The sequence below is a fragment of the Prinia subflava genome, chromosome 23 (assembly GCF_021018805.1).
Source record: "Prinia subflava isolate CZ2003 ecotype Zambia chromosome 23, Cam_Psub_1.2, whole genome shotgun sequence".
Lineage (NCBI taxonomy): Eukaryota > Metazoa > Chordata > Aves > Passeriformes > Cisticolidae > Prinia > Prinia subflava.
The window spans coordinates 5,254,617-5,267,453 of record NC_086269.1 but is presented as its reverse complement, the minus strand read 5'-3'; the positions used below and the strand labels follow the sequence as shown (position 1 = coordinate 5,267,453).

The window sequence follows — 12,837 nt, the reverse complement described above, 5'->3', positions numbered from 1 at the left end:
GTCCCTGTTGTGCCCGCCATGTCCCCACTCACTACGCGGCTGAGTCGTTGAGCTGGTACTCGGCAGCGCGCTCGAAACACGCCTGAACCCCCCCATCCTTCCACAGCTTCTTGATGCAGGCGACCAGCTCGGGGGGCATCGTGCCCTCCTCGATGGAGTCAGCCAGGTTAAAGAGCAGCCGGCCTTCATCCTGCAAGAGGGACCTTCGTCACCAACCCTCCCGTGGCCCCTGTCCCCCCAAAGTGCCCTCAGGAGTGGGGGGACAACATGGGGCCGCTGTGGACCCTGGTTCCAGGTGCTGGCCTGGCCCCACATCATGGAGTTTGGGGGGACAGGGACACCCCTGACTGACCGCACAGGAGGACTCGGCATAGTCGATGCCCAGCGTAGACATGGCGCGGATGATGGCCAGGATGGACTGGAGGATGTTCCCGTAGATGATGGACTTGAACTCCATGCACTCCTCCTCCGTGTAACCATCCTGGTGGATGATCCTGGCAGGCACAGCGGCCTCAGCCCAAGCCAGGACATCCCCTCTGGGGGGGAATCACCACCCCACACTGGGGACCACCAGGTGACATGGCGGGGGTGACTGGGGGTCCAGCCACCCCATGTCCAAGAGCTGGTGGCTCATCCTGGTGGGCTCCCCCTCCCCAGTCTGGCTCAAGCCATACTCACTTCATCTGCTTCACGATGGTGCTCTTCCCTGACTCTCCAGCCCCTGCAAAAGGGTGGGAGGGACACCTTAGTGCCCATCAGGGCCTGATGCCACAGTGATAGGCACCCCACGGGGACCAAAGCCACTGTCCCCCACCCATCCCCTGCCTGGATACCCAGCCTGGCCTTGTCCCATGACCACCATCATTCCAACACTCCTGTCACCCCTTGCACTCAGTGTGGGACCACAGCTCGGGGACCCCCAGAGTGGTGGGAATCTCCTGGGTGCAGGTCCACCAGGTCTCACACCTCCCGCCCACCGTGGGCAGTGCCCGGCGATGCCTTTAGGGCCGTAAGCAGCTTAAGGCAGCACAGGAAGCTGCTTAGAATTAGGGTGTTAATCGCCTTGACCCCAGCCCCCCCACCTGGATAAGGCCCCACTGCTGGCCCCTGCCCCATGGAGTCACCCCCTGCCCCACAGGGTCACCCTCTTGCCCTGTGGGGTGTGGAGAGACCCCCAAGGAACCATCTCCTGCCTGGCACGCACCAGCAGGTTTTGGGGTGCTGGTGGCAGGAGCTCCCCAGGCTCTCGCGGAGCCCCCTGAGATGTGGCACATCCTCAGTGGGACCCAGGGTCTCGGTCCCTTCCCCCAAGGGGTCCCTTCCCCCTTTGTGCCTGCCATGCCCAAGAGCTGATGGCACCTCCAGCCCTTCCCAAGGGTAACCCTGGGAACGTCCTGGTGGCGGGACCACCTCTCCAGGCCAAGGGCAGCTTGTCTGAGGGGTACCAGGGACAGGGCAGGAGGAGCCCAGAGGGTCATGGATTCCCTGTCCCCCTCCCCATCCTCACATCCCCTCAGCCTCAATGGAATGGAGACACAGGGACATCTCCAGGGGAAATCCCCCCCAGCCTTACCAAGCAGCAGCAACTTGACCGTCTTTGCCTCCTTATCCGCGTCCTCCTGGAGCTTTTTCTCCAGCTCCTTGGACCTCTTGGCCATCTCCTTGTCCTCGGCACTGGCCCCGCTCCCCATGGCTTCGTCCTCCTCCTCCAATAACTCCACAAGCTCCTCTAGGTCCCCAGGCTTTTCCAGCTCTTCAAGAAGATAACACGCACACCTCGCAGACGAGGTGGGCACTGGGGGGTGAACCAGAAATTCAAAAAAAGAAGAGTCAGGTACCCCACACCCTGATGTAGGGGTGCCCCAAGCCGGCAGCACTCTTTGGTGGGTCCTCGCTGCTGGCTGCCCCCCGCTCTCTCCCTTAATTCCCCATGGATAACCTGATTTTTTTTGACCGTGGGATTTGGGGACTTTTTATCTTGCCATGTGACCCAGGAAATCCAATTAGCCCAAGATGGCAAAGATTAGGGCTCAGGGAGAAAAAAAAAGATGGAGCATCTCAGGGAGGTGGGCAGGGGGCTTTACATAAGGGGGGGCCATCAGCATGACACCCCCTGCCTGTGGGGACTGGTCCCCTGAGGTGACTTGGGAAGTGGAGATCATTTTGGGGCTCGCTCCTGTCTGTGGGCTGTCATCCCACTTTTGGGGGGCATTGAGGATGGGATAAGCCCCTGGCTGTGTGTCCCCTGCACCTGGGTGCTCCAGAGTGGTGACAGGGGACTGGGTGGTGACAGGGGGACGGGGTGGTGGCAGGGGTTGATGGCGGGCGATGGTGACACTGGGGGATTCCTCCTGCAGGGAAAAGGGAGCTAATTACCCTCGGAGGGTGGGTAACGAGGCCCCCTAATCCTGCCCCGCTGGGTGCCGCCCTCCCGCTGCCTAAGCTCTTTAATGGGATCGTGGCTCAGCCTTCCTCCTCCTCCTCCTCTTCCCGGGCTCAGCACCCCCGTCCCAGCCCATCCCCCCGCCCAGCAGGCCCTCCCTAGCCCTGGGGAAAGTGCTTCCCCCTTTCTCCTACGAGGCTGCTTCCAGGTGGGGGCCGCAGGGGGAGGCCCCCGCCCCGGGGTGGGCTTTGGGACCCCCAAAAGTCCTGCAGGTCCCCGATGTTTGGGGTTAAGGTGCCCTCAATCCCTGCACTCCACAGGGCCACTGGGGGCTCCATGTCCCCGCACCGGTGTCCCCACGTCCCACCGGGCGCATACTCCCTGCCAGCGCCGTTGCTTGGGGACACTCTGTTCCCGCTGTCCCCGCGGACACAAAGCCCTTTCTGAGCCTCTAATGAACTCGGCGCTAATGAGGGGGGTCCAATTAAAATACCAGACACCACCCCCCCTCCCGCTCGGTGTGCGGACACTGCCGGGCAGGGGACATGACTCAGGCTGGGGGTCCCCATTGTGCCCCGTGGCTGTTGTGCCCTCCCAGCCTGGCACAGCGGTGGCCCTGGTGGGTGGTGTCACCTCGCTGTCCCTTCAGCCCCTCGACAAGGGGTGGGGGACACAGCGAGGGGGGTGGGTGACATTCCCTCCGCTCTAACAGCGGCTAAAAATACCCCCCCGCGCTGGTGGCAGCTTAGGGGACACTCGGGGCGCGCGGAGGGGACACAGCCCGACAGCCACCCAGAGCCACCCCGGCACCGGGAGCCCCGGCCCAGGTAGGGACTCGCGGAGACCGAGGCAGGGGCAAAGGTGGCACCCCCGGCACCCCCGCAGCCGGGCCCTGCTTCTGGGGTGGCCCCAGTTTGGCCGGGGGTGAGTGGGGGCATTCGGGGGAGCAGCGGCTCCATGGGGACATTCCTGGGGGGCTCAGGGCAGCCCCCCAGCAGGGTCCGAGCCGGGGGGGTGCTGCTGACAGTGTGAGTCCTTTCGGGGTGCAATACCACATCTGGGGGGGGATCGTCATCGTGGAGGAGGTGATGCCCCATTTTGGGGGTATTCGCTGATTTCGGAGGTACTCGGTGCCTTTGGGGGTTACAGTGTTTAACGGGGGGTGACGGTCTGTGCTGGGGGCGCAGCGCCAGCCCTGGGGAGGGGGATGCCCATCCTGGGGGGGCACACGGATTCCCACGGGTCTCTGGATGGGGAAGAACGACACCCTGTCTTTTTGGGGAGCAGTGCCTGTCGGATGCGGGGCAATGTCCATGTTGGGGGCGGACAATGTCCCCCTCGGGGAGGGTTACCCTGTTTTGGAAGCGTCGCTGTCACTTTGGGGGGGTCCAATCCCACCTCTCGCGGGGGCACGATGGCTGCTTGGGGGGGACGTTCGGGCTGAAGGCGGGGGGGTAAGGGCTGTCCCCGAGGAGGGGCTCAGGGCTGTCCCAGGGGGTCCCCGACGGTTTGGGGGGTCACGGGTGTTCCCACAGAGGTACAGAGCTGCCGGGGGGGGGGGGGGGGGGCGGTCACGGCCGTCCGGGGGAGCACAGCGCTGTCGGGGCGGGGGGGTACACGACGGGGGGGTACACGTCTGTCCCGGGGGTGTCACGGCTGACCCCACACGGGGTCAGGGCGGTCCTCCGGGGGTGTCACGTTTGTCCCGGGTGGGCACAGGGCTGTCCGTGAGGGGGGTCCCGGGGGTGTCTCAGCCCCGCACCCCCGTAGCTCACATCCCAGGTCTTGCCCCCCCCACCCTCCAGCGCCGCAGACATCTCCTTCCTCCTCCTCCTTCCTCCTCCTCCTCGCCACATCCTCCGCCCGCCCCATCCTCTTCCTCGTCCCGGTTTCCGGCCGGGCCCCGCCGGGGACTTTGGTCCATTCCCGGGTTCCTGCATCAATCATCAACCAGGGGAGGGAGCGGCCGCTGCGGCCCCGCCGCCGTAAGAGTCCCCCGGGCGCCCCCCGCCAGCCCCTGCCCCCCCCATCATCCCCATCATCACCATCATCACCAGCAGCATCAACCCCTCCGCCCCTCCCCGAGCCCCCTGGAGCCGCCATGTCCTCTGTCCCCCCGGCCAAGTGTCCCTTCAAGAAGCGGGGTAGCCTGCAGACCCCCAGCCCCGCAGGTGAGACCCCCCCCAAATCCCCGCACCCTCCCGACGGCCCGGGGGACACGCAGGTCACGCCCAGCGTGGGGGGGACGCGCTGCTGCCAGCGGGGGGGATCAGTCTGGGGAGGGGGGCAATGCCGCGTTGCTGCTTAGAGGGGTTTTGGTGCGGGGGGAGCCCACCGCCGTGTCCCGGCACCGGGAGGGGTGGCGGCGGCTTTGGGGGGGTCTGAGTGTCCCCTCCTGCCAGCGCCGCGGTGGCGCAGTGAGAGCGGAGGAAGAGGAGGAGGAGGAAGGAGGGGGAGCGCCGGGGGATGCGGGGCCGGCTTGGAGGGGGCGGGGGAGCTCCTCGGGGGCGATCTCGGGTGGCACCTGGGGGGCTGCTGGCACGGGGTGGGCAGCGTGGCACTTTGTGGCTGGCACCCGGCCGGCCCTGTTGAGAGAGGGACTCAGGGTGTCACTGGGGCTGTTCCCACACGTGGGTGGCACACGTGTGTTCTGGGTGGATGGCAAATGGTGGTGGTGACACAGGGTGATTGTGGTGACACAGGGTGGTGGTGGCACTTCGGGGTTGTCAGCTGGCTGGTAGTTTGGGGGGGGGTGGTTGTCTAGGGGCATCATTGGGGCTACCCCTGACTCTGGTGACCCACATGTGTCCTGGGTGGGTGGCACAGGGTGTCCTGGATGGTGGCACTTTGGGGTAGTCATGTGTTGGGCACCCGTGTTGGGGGTAGATCTCGGAGTGCCACCAGGGCTGCCACCTGTCACACATGTGGGTGGCACAGGATATGTCCCGGGGGCACAGGGCACCCTGGGTGTTGCCGTGCCCCAGGTGAGGCACCAGTGCCATCCCTGCCCTGGGTGACACCAGCCCAGCGCCCTCATTCTCCCGCTGGGGTGATGCAGGGAGCAGAGGGGTGGAGGCTGCTGTTTGGGGGTCAGGAGCCCTGGGCCTTCCCCCCAGGCTGTGCTGAGTGGAGGGGCTCTTACTGGTGGACCCAGTTTAACCAGTAGCCCCCCCGGGCTGTGGTGGGTTTGGGGTTGCAGAGGAGGGTGTTGGCATTGGGGGGTGGCACTGTGCCACCCGATGGCGGTGGGAGCAGGGGGGGACAATGGGGACAATGGGGTGTGTTTGGAGGGGCCGATGCTGCCTCCCCTCCCTCCCAGTGTGGGGACGTGTCCCTGCGATGGGAAGGATGGGATGGGGGGCCAGGGATGCAGCACTGATAGGGGGTCCCAGTGTTGTGCCCCCCATGCCATGGGGGTCCTGCAGCCCAGCCCTGAGCCCCGCATTCACTCCTGGCTTTTCCCCAGTGGAGCCAGCAGCCCTCCCAGTGCCCCAGGGGGATTAGGGGAGGGAGGGTCCCTCTTACCCTTGAGCTGCCTCAGTTTCCCCATCACCGCCATTGGGAAGAGCATCCCAGTTCCATGGTGGGGAGGGGGAGCTGTGGAGGGGCTGATTAACCCCTTCCTGCCTGGGTGGGGGATCCAGATCCCCCCAGCTGATGTTGTCCCACTCCCTGCAGAGCTGCGGGGGGGCCCAGGGGCCCGACCCCTGCAGTCAGCCTGGTCCCTGCCCGGGACCCCCCACTGCCTGAAGCATTTCCCAGTGGATCTGCGCACTTCCATGGATGGCAAATACAAGGAGATCGCTGAGGTGGGTCTGGGGGACCAAGTGTGCCAGGTCTTGGGGGGTGAGTGTATGTTGGGGGAGCACGGGGGTCTCCTCTCCATCCTTCCCACTCTTATCCTCCCCAAACCCTCCTCCCTTCCCACTTTTTCAGCTTTGAGTGTAGCAATCCTTGTGAGCCTTTCCCTCTCAACCCAGGGGATTGAGGCCAGGCAGAGCTCATGCCAGGGCTGAGGCTGCACCCAGCTCATGCCAGGGCAGCTCTGGGCTCAGCTCATGCCAGGGCAGCTCTGGGCTCAGCTCATGGCAGGGCTGCTCTGGGCTCAGCTTGTGCCAAGGCTGCTCTGGGCTTAGCTTGTGCCAGGGCAGCTCTGGGCTCAGCTTGTGCCAGGGCTGCTCTGGGCTTAACTTGTGCCAGGGCAGCTCTGGGCTCAGCTCATGGCAGGGCAGCTCTGGGCTCAGCTCACGGCAGGACTGAGGCTGCACCCTGCTCACGGCAGGGCTGCTCTGAGCTCAGCTCACGCCAGGACAGTTCTGGCCTCAGCTCATGCCAGGGCAGTTCTGGGCTCAGCTCATGCCAGGGCTGCTCTGGGCTCAGCTCACGGCAGGGCTGCTCATGGCAGGAGCTGTTTTGCCGCTCGCTGGCCGAGAATGAGATGCGGACGGCCCCGTATGAGTTCCCAGAGGAGAGCCCCATCGAGCAGCTGGAGGAGCGGCGCCAGCGCCTGGAGCGCCAGATCAGCCAGGACGTCAAGTAAGCTGGGAGGTTCCCCCATATCCCCCCAAATCGCTGGAAGGGAGCCCTGCATGGGGCCAGGCCACCTCCCCCCACAAGAGGCTGTCTCTGTGCCAGCTCTGTGTCCCCTCTCCCGTGGGTGTCGCACTTGGTGTCCCCTTTACAGTGAGTTTTTGGCTGGTTTCTGTCTGGTTTCTGTTGTTTCGGCATTAACGGGGTGTTTTCTCTCCCCGGCCCCCCCATTTCTCTCCCCTCGTCCCCCCGGCTGTCCCCCCCCTCCACCGCCGCCTCCTTGTCCCCAGACTTGAGCCCGACATTTTGCTCAGAGCCAAACAGGACTTCCTGAAAATTGACAGTGCTGCGGACTTACAGTGAGTGTCCGGCTCGGTGTCACCGGCCGGGGCCTCGGGGGGGATCGGGGACCCGCCTGGCCCCGCTCTGACCCAGCACACCCAAGCACGGAGCCAAGAGGTCCCTCCCAGCCACTCTCGCTGCCACTGAAGGAGTCAACGCGCCTGGGGAGGGGGGTTGGGGGGAGCTGGGGGTCCCAGCTCTGCTGCTGGCACAGGAGCCCTGTCCTGGCCCTGTCTTCCCCTGGATGGGGGGTCTGACGCTGCGTGTCCCCCTCCCTCCTGTCTCCGCTTGGGAGTTGTCTCTGTCGTGAGTTGTTTTGTTCTTTGTGCCCCCCCTCCTCCCCCCACTTTTTATTGTGCTCATCAGGGCTGGGGGATGTGTTTGGGGAAGGGGGACAAAGAGGACATGTGCCACCATCACAGAGGACATGGGTGGCACAGCTGCCACAGCCTCGTGGTGGAGTCCCTGGGGACAACCGTCCTGCCACTCCAGGCTGGACACGGTCCCTGGGGTGGGGCTCATGCTGCTGTTGGAGTACGTGGGAATGGGACAGACCTGCCACTGTCCCACTGGCCACGTCTGTCCCCACAGGCTCTTCAAGGAGCAGAACGACAGCCGGGTGGACCATGTCCCCAAGGAGCGGGAGGCGCTGCTGGAGCGAGAATTCCAGCGGGTCACCATCTCTGGGGAGGAGAAATGTGGGGTGAGCCTCCCCCTGACCCCCCAGAACCCAGGCAAGGGTCACCAGGCCGCCAACCCCAGCTTGGGGGGTGCTTTTTGTTTGCTGTCCTCTCTCCAGGTGCCCTTCACCGACCTGCTGGATGCGGCCAAGAGCGTGGTGAAGGCGCTGTTTGTGCGGGAGAAGTACATGGGGCTGTCGCTGCAGAGCTTCTGCAAGACCACGGCCCGCTACCTGCAGGAGCTCTCCGAGAAGCCCCTGGAGACCCACGGCTACGAGGAGGTGCCTGAGACCCCTGTGGCTGCTGGTGAGCACGGTGTGGGGAGAGTTTCAGTGCTGGGCTGGGGTGCTGGAGGAGCTTCTGGGCTAATGTTTGGTGTCTCCTGGCTGCAGATGCCCCCGTGCACCCCCCGTTTGCCGAGCAGCACCCCTATGAGATGTGGGACCCCCAGAAGATGCCGGCAGACCTGGGCTTTGGGCTGAAGATGGTGGATGGTGTTGTGCATGTCTACACCAAGCAGGACATCACGGACAAGTGAGTTTTGTGAGGAGGAGGGTCCTACTCACGGGGGTGATGAGTTTTTTGGGGGGCTGTATGACCTCCACATGTGTCCCCCCAGGAGCACGGAGCTGGACCTGCCATACCCCGACCTGCAGGAGTTTATCGCCGACATGAATTTCCTCATGGCTTTGATCATCAATGGGCCCATGTAAGGGGAAGGGTCCCATGGGAGGGTCCTACCCAGGGGGGGATCCCATGATGGGGGTGTGACAGAACCCAGGGGACAGCCCCAAGGACATGGCAGTGACTGGCACATGGTGCTGGTGCAGCTCCCACATCCACCCTCACCTGTGCCCAAGAGTCTGTGTTCCCAGATCCGTGGGGGCACCAGCCCTTTGGGGCTGGATGTTCTGCTTCCTCACCCCCAAACTGAGCCCCTCTTCCCTGTTCTGGGCAGCAAATCCTTCTGCTACCGCCGACTGCAATACCTGAGCAACAAGTTCCAGATGCATGTGCTGCTCAACGAGATGAAGGAGTTGGCAGCCCAGAAGAAGGTGCCTCACCGCGACTTCTACAACATCCGCAAGGTACCTGTGGATCCTGAGCCAGTCCCAGGTCCTGGGAGGTTCCTGGCTTGACTGGGGAGCTCCTGGAGGGTCTCAGGGCTGAGCATCACCTCACTGGTGCAGGTGGACACCCACATCCACGCCTCGTCCTGCATGAACCAGAAGCATCTCTTGCGCTTCATCAAGCGCGCAATGAAGAAGCACCTGGATGAAATTGTCCACGTGGAGAAGGGCAAGGAGCAGACGCTCAAGGAGGTGTTTGAGACGATGAACCTCACAGCCTACGACCTGAGCGTGGACACGCTGGATGTCCATGCGGTATGGGAGGCTCCCAGACCCTGGGCATGAGCGGAGCCCCCAGCCCATCCTTGGCAGGGGTTGCTGGGGGCTGTGGAAGGGGTGGGGTGGGCCATGAGGGGTCTCAGGTCACACCTGTCCCACCTTCAGGACCGCAACACCTTCCACCGCTTCGACAAGTTCAATGCCAAGTACAACCCCATTGGGGAGTCCATCCTGCGGGAGATCTTCATCAAGACCGACAACCGCGTCTCGGGGAAGTACTTCGCCCACATCATCAAGGTGGGCCCCTCCCCTCCTCGTGGTGGCAGTGCAGCCCATGTCCCCTTCCCGGTGGCCAAGCGGTGACAGTTGTCACTTGTCCCCTCCCGTCAGGAGGTGATGGCAGACCTGGAGGAGAGCAAGTACCAGAACGCGGAGCTGCGCCTGTCGATCTACGGCCGCTCCCGGGATGAGTGGGACAAGCTGGCCCGCTGGGCCGTCAGCCACCGCGTCCACTCCAACAACGTCCGCTGGCTCGTGCAGGTGCCCCGGCTCTTGTGAGTGAAGGGGGGAGAGGAGCCCTCAGGTGGGCTGGGGAGAGCCAGGACACCCCTCTGCTGGCTGGGGCAGGGACGGGGGAAAGCTGGCTCTGAGTGGGGCCGTTCCCTGCAGTGACATCTACCGGACCAAGAAGCAGTTGGCCAACTTCCAGGAGATGCTGGAGAATATCTTCCTGCCGCTCTACGAGGCCACCATCCACCCTGCCCAGCACCCAGAGCTGCACCTCTTCCTGGAGCATGTGAGTGCTGCGTCCTGCTCCTGGGGACACCCAAACCCAGCTGGAGCAAGGGGTGACATCCCACCCTGGGGCTCTCTCTGCTGCAGGTGGATGGCTTCGACAGTGTGGATGATGAATCCAAACCGGAGCATCACATCTTCAACCTGGACAGTCCTTTGCCGGGCAACTGGGTGGAGGAGGACAACCCACCCTACTCCTACTACCTGTACTACATGTATGCCAACATGACAGTGCTCAACCACCTGCGGCGGTAAGGACAGCCCTGGCCTGGACCCTGCGCCCCTCAGGGGGTTCCGGGGAGCTCAGAGGGGGGTGGTGACAGTCAAACACCCCTTGCAGGAAGAGGGGCTTCCACACCTTCGTCCTGCGCCCACACTGTGGCGAGGCCGGTCCCATCCACCACCTCGTGTCAGGGTTCATGGTCTCAGAGAACATCTCCCACGGGTTGCTGCTGCGCAAGGTGAGCGGGGAGGGGGTGCCTGGGGTGGGCTGGGGGTGTGGTGGGAGCCCCCCTTACCCTGCTGTGCCCCACAGGCCCCTGTGCTGCAGTACCTGTACTACCTGGCGCAGATCGGCATCGCCATGTCCCCGCTGAGCAACAACAGCCTCTTCCTGAGCTACCACCGCAACCCCCTGCCCGAGTACCTCTCACGGGGGCTCATGGTGTCCCTCTCCACCGATGATCCTCTCCAGTTCCACTTCACCAAGGTGAGCATTTGGGGGCCACCAGCCAGTGACCCCCCCAGAACAGCTGTGGGGTGGGCACGGGCTGGGTGATGGGGTGGGATTGGTGATGGGGTGGGATTGGTGATGGGGTGGGATTGCTGGTACAGTGTGGCTGGTGGCGAGATGGGGCCACTGGCAGCACTGACAGACTCTGGAGGGTGCTGGAGGAGGGTGCTGGGGACCCCCGTCCTGCCGGAGGGTCGGTGTGGCGGGAGCTGAGGGGTGTCTGTCCCCAGGAGCCGCTGATGGAGGAGTACAGCATCGCCACCCAGGTGTGGAAGCTCAGTTCCTGTGACATGTGTGAGCTGGCCCGGAACAGCGTCCTCATGAGCGGCTTCTCCCACAAGGTGAGGCCTATTCCTTCATTCCCAATTCTGCAGTTTGCCTATTCCTAATTCCCATTTGCGCCCATTTCCCAATTCCTATTCCCAATTCCCTCTTTCCCCTATTTGCCCAACCCCCTTCCCAATTCCCATTCGCCTCCGTTTCTCCATTCCCATCCCCAGTGCCCACATTTGCCCACCCCCATCCCCAGTTGCCTGTTACATTCCCTGGGGAATGGTTTCTCTCCCCTCAGAGACCCCTGGAGCCTGTAACCGTGTTGTTTAACCCTTCCTCCCCTTTCTGACCCTACTGGCTGTGTCCAATTACCCCTCCCTGGGAGAAGCTCAGATAAGGCCCTCTCCTTCCACACTCATCCTCTTTCCCCTCTGGTCACCACCTGGAATAAACGTCTTGAACTGCAGCTGGGGATCAGAGCCTCTTTTGGATCCTTTGTCCTGTCCCTGAAATATTCCTCCAAAGCCCTCTAAGGTCTGAGCTAGCCTTGGAACATCGGAGGGGCTACAGGGGGATTTATTTCAGTTGCCCATCCCCACTCCCAGTTCCCTCATTCCAGTTTGTCCACTCCCATTCCCCGTGGGCTCTGGTGCACTCAGGAGTACCGGGCAGCCATGGGACCCTCTCCAACTCCCCCAGGTGAAGAGCTACTGGCTGGGCCCCAACTACCTGAAGGAAGGTCCGGAGGGGAACGACATCCGCCGGACCAACGTTCCCGACATCCGCGTGAGCTACCGCTTCGAGACGCTGTGCCAGGAGCTGACGCTCATCACGCAGGCGGTGCAGAGCGCTGAGCTGGAGCCCATCCAGGAGGAGGATGTTCTCAGCATCTCCCTGGGCACCCACTGACCACCCAGATCCCCTCTGAGCTCTCCAGGGCCCCGCCGCTGTCCCCCCACCTGCTACCTCCTGCCCTGGGAAGGGGCCGCTCCTGCTGCTGTCCTGCTGCAGGGGACGGAGTTTGTTGAGTCCTCTCCGTTTCATCTTGTTCTGGTTATTTTATGGGTGGTTTTTTTTGGGGTTTTTTCTGTTGTTTTTAACTGATGTCTCCTTGCTGGCTTGGGCCCTGCCAGGCTTGATGGCAGGAGGAGGTGACACAGGGGAGGGCACAGCCAGGGGGTCCTGGATTTACCTCCCAAGCTGAGGACGCAGTGACAAATTGGGGGTCCTGGTGTGGTGGCAGTGTGGGAGTCCCAGCCCAGCCCCACCTAGGTCCTGACACTCTTTGAGCCTGCCACCCTCTCAGCCTGCTCTTCTACCCCGTGGGGACAACCAAAGGAACCCAGACCTGAGGTCTCTGCTGTCGGTGGGGACACAGTGGCCCAGAGGACAGGGGGATGGTGCCTGGTGGGGGGTGCTCCATCCTCATCACCGCAGGGAGGAAGGCAAGGGGTGGGATGGGGAATGTTTCATCCGCACCATCTCAGGGATGAAGGGAAAGGGGACCAGTGACATGTGTCCCTGTCCCCAACACTCCCAGGAGATGTTTGTCTCTGGCCCAGATCGGGCTGGACCAGGCTCCTCCCATCCCGGCGCGGCATTACCCCCTCTATCCCTGCAGTCCTCCATCCTAGCCCGGCTCATCTGCATCTGGAGCCGGCATTCCCAGGAAAACCGAATGGCGACTGTAAAAACAACAAACAAAAAAGTTTTGAAAAAAAAAAGCATGAAAAATAAAAGTATTTAAGTAAA

The 12,837-nt window shown here is 63.2% G+C and overlaps 2 protein-coding genes across 4 annotated transcripts in view; one reads left to right on the top strand and one right to left on the bottom strand.

Annotated features, from left to right (window-relative positions):
* The window catches only part of GNAT2 (G protein subunit alpha transducin 2), a 10,977-nt gene extending 6,719 nt beyond the window's left edge, over positions 1–4,258 (bottom strand). The window contains exons 1-5 of one of the 2 annotated variants that reach the window (XM_063418503.1): positions 4,182–4,258; positions 1,574–1,795; positions 679–721; positions 353–494; positions 33–190 (exon numbers count right to left, since the gene is read on the bottom strand). In XM_063418503.1, coding sequence (XP_063274573.1) covers positions 33–190; positions 353–494; positions 679–721; positions 1,574–1,795; positions 4,182–4,239 — 623 coding nt within the window. In that variant the 5' untranslated portion in view covers positions 4,240–4,258. Of the gene's footprint in view, positions 1–32; positions 191–352; positions 495–678; positions 722–1,573; positions 1,796–2,761; positions 3,109–4,181 lie in introns of those variants that run through there. The other variant, XM_063418504.1, reaches the window with a different exon arrangement.
* Positions 3,096–12,837, top strand: AMPD2 (adenosine monophosphate deaminase 2). 2 transcript variants are annotated; one of them, XM_063418501.1, is made up of 18 exons: positions 3,096–3,210; positions 6,062–6,192; positions 6,789–6,919; positions 7,204–7,272; positions 7,847–7,958; positions 8,055–8,241; positions 8,328–8,469; positions 8,555–8,644; positions 8,894–9,023; positions 9,126–9,320; positions 9,450–9,581; positions 9,675–9,838; positions 9,954–10,080; positions 10,167–10,330; positions 10,420–10,540; positions 10,615–10,788; positions 11,043–11,153; positions 11,785–12,837. In XM_063418501.1, exons 2-18 carry the CDS (start codon positions 6,163–6,165, stop codon positions 11,992–11,994), a joined length of 2,289 nt encoding a protein of 762 aa, XP_063274571.1. In that variant the 5' UTR covers positions 3,096–3,210; positions 6,062–6,162; the 3' UTR covers positions 11,995–12,837. The 2 variants fall into 2 exon arrangements, with proteins under 2 accessions (XP_063274571.1, XP_063274572.1); XM_063418502.1 differs by lacking the exon at positions 3,096–3,210 and adding an exon at positions 4,399–4,554.

What these genes read in the sequence shown, in the direction of transcription:
- AMPD2 (XM_063418502.1), top strand. Translation starts at nt 4,485, where the DNA reads ATGTCCTCTGTCCCCCCGGCCAAGTGTCCCTTCAAGAAGCGGGGTAGC. An exon ending in GTGCAGGTGCCCCGGCTCTT is followed by an intron (nt 9,839 to 9,953) that starts GTGAGTGAAGGG and finishes CGTTCCCTGCAG; the next exon opens with TGACATCTACCGGACCAAGA. An exon ending in TGCACCTCTTCCTGGAGCAT is followed by an intron (nt 10,081 to 10,166) that starts GTGAGTGCTGCG and finishes TCTCTGCTGCAG; the next exon opens with GTGGATGGCTTCGACAGTGT.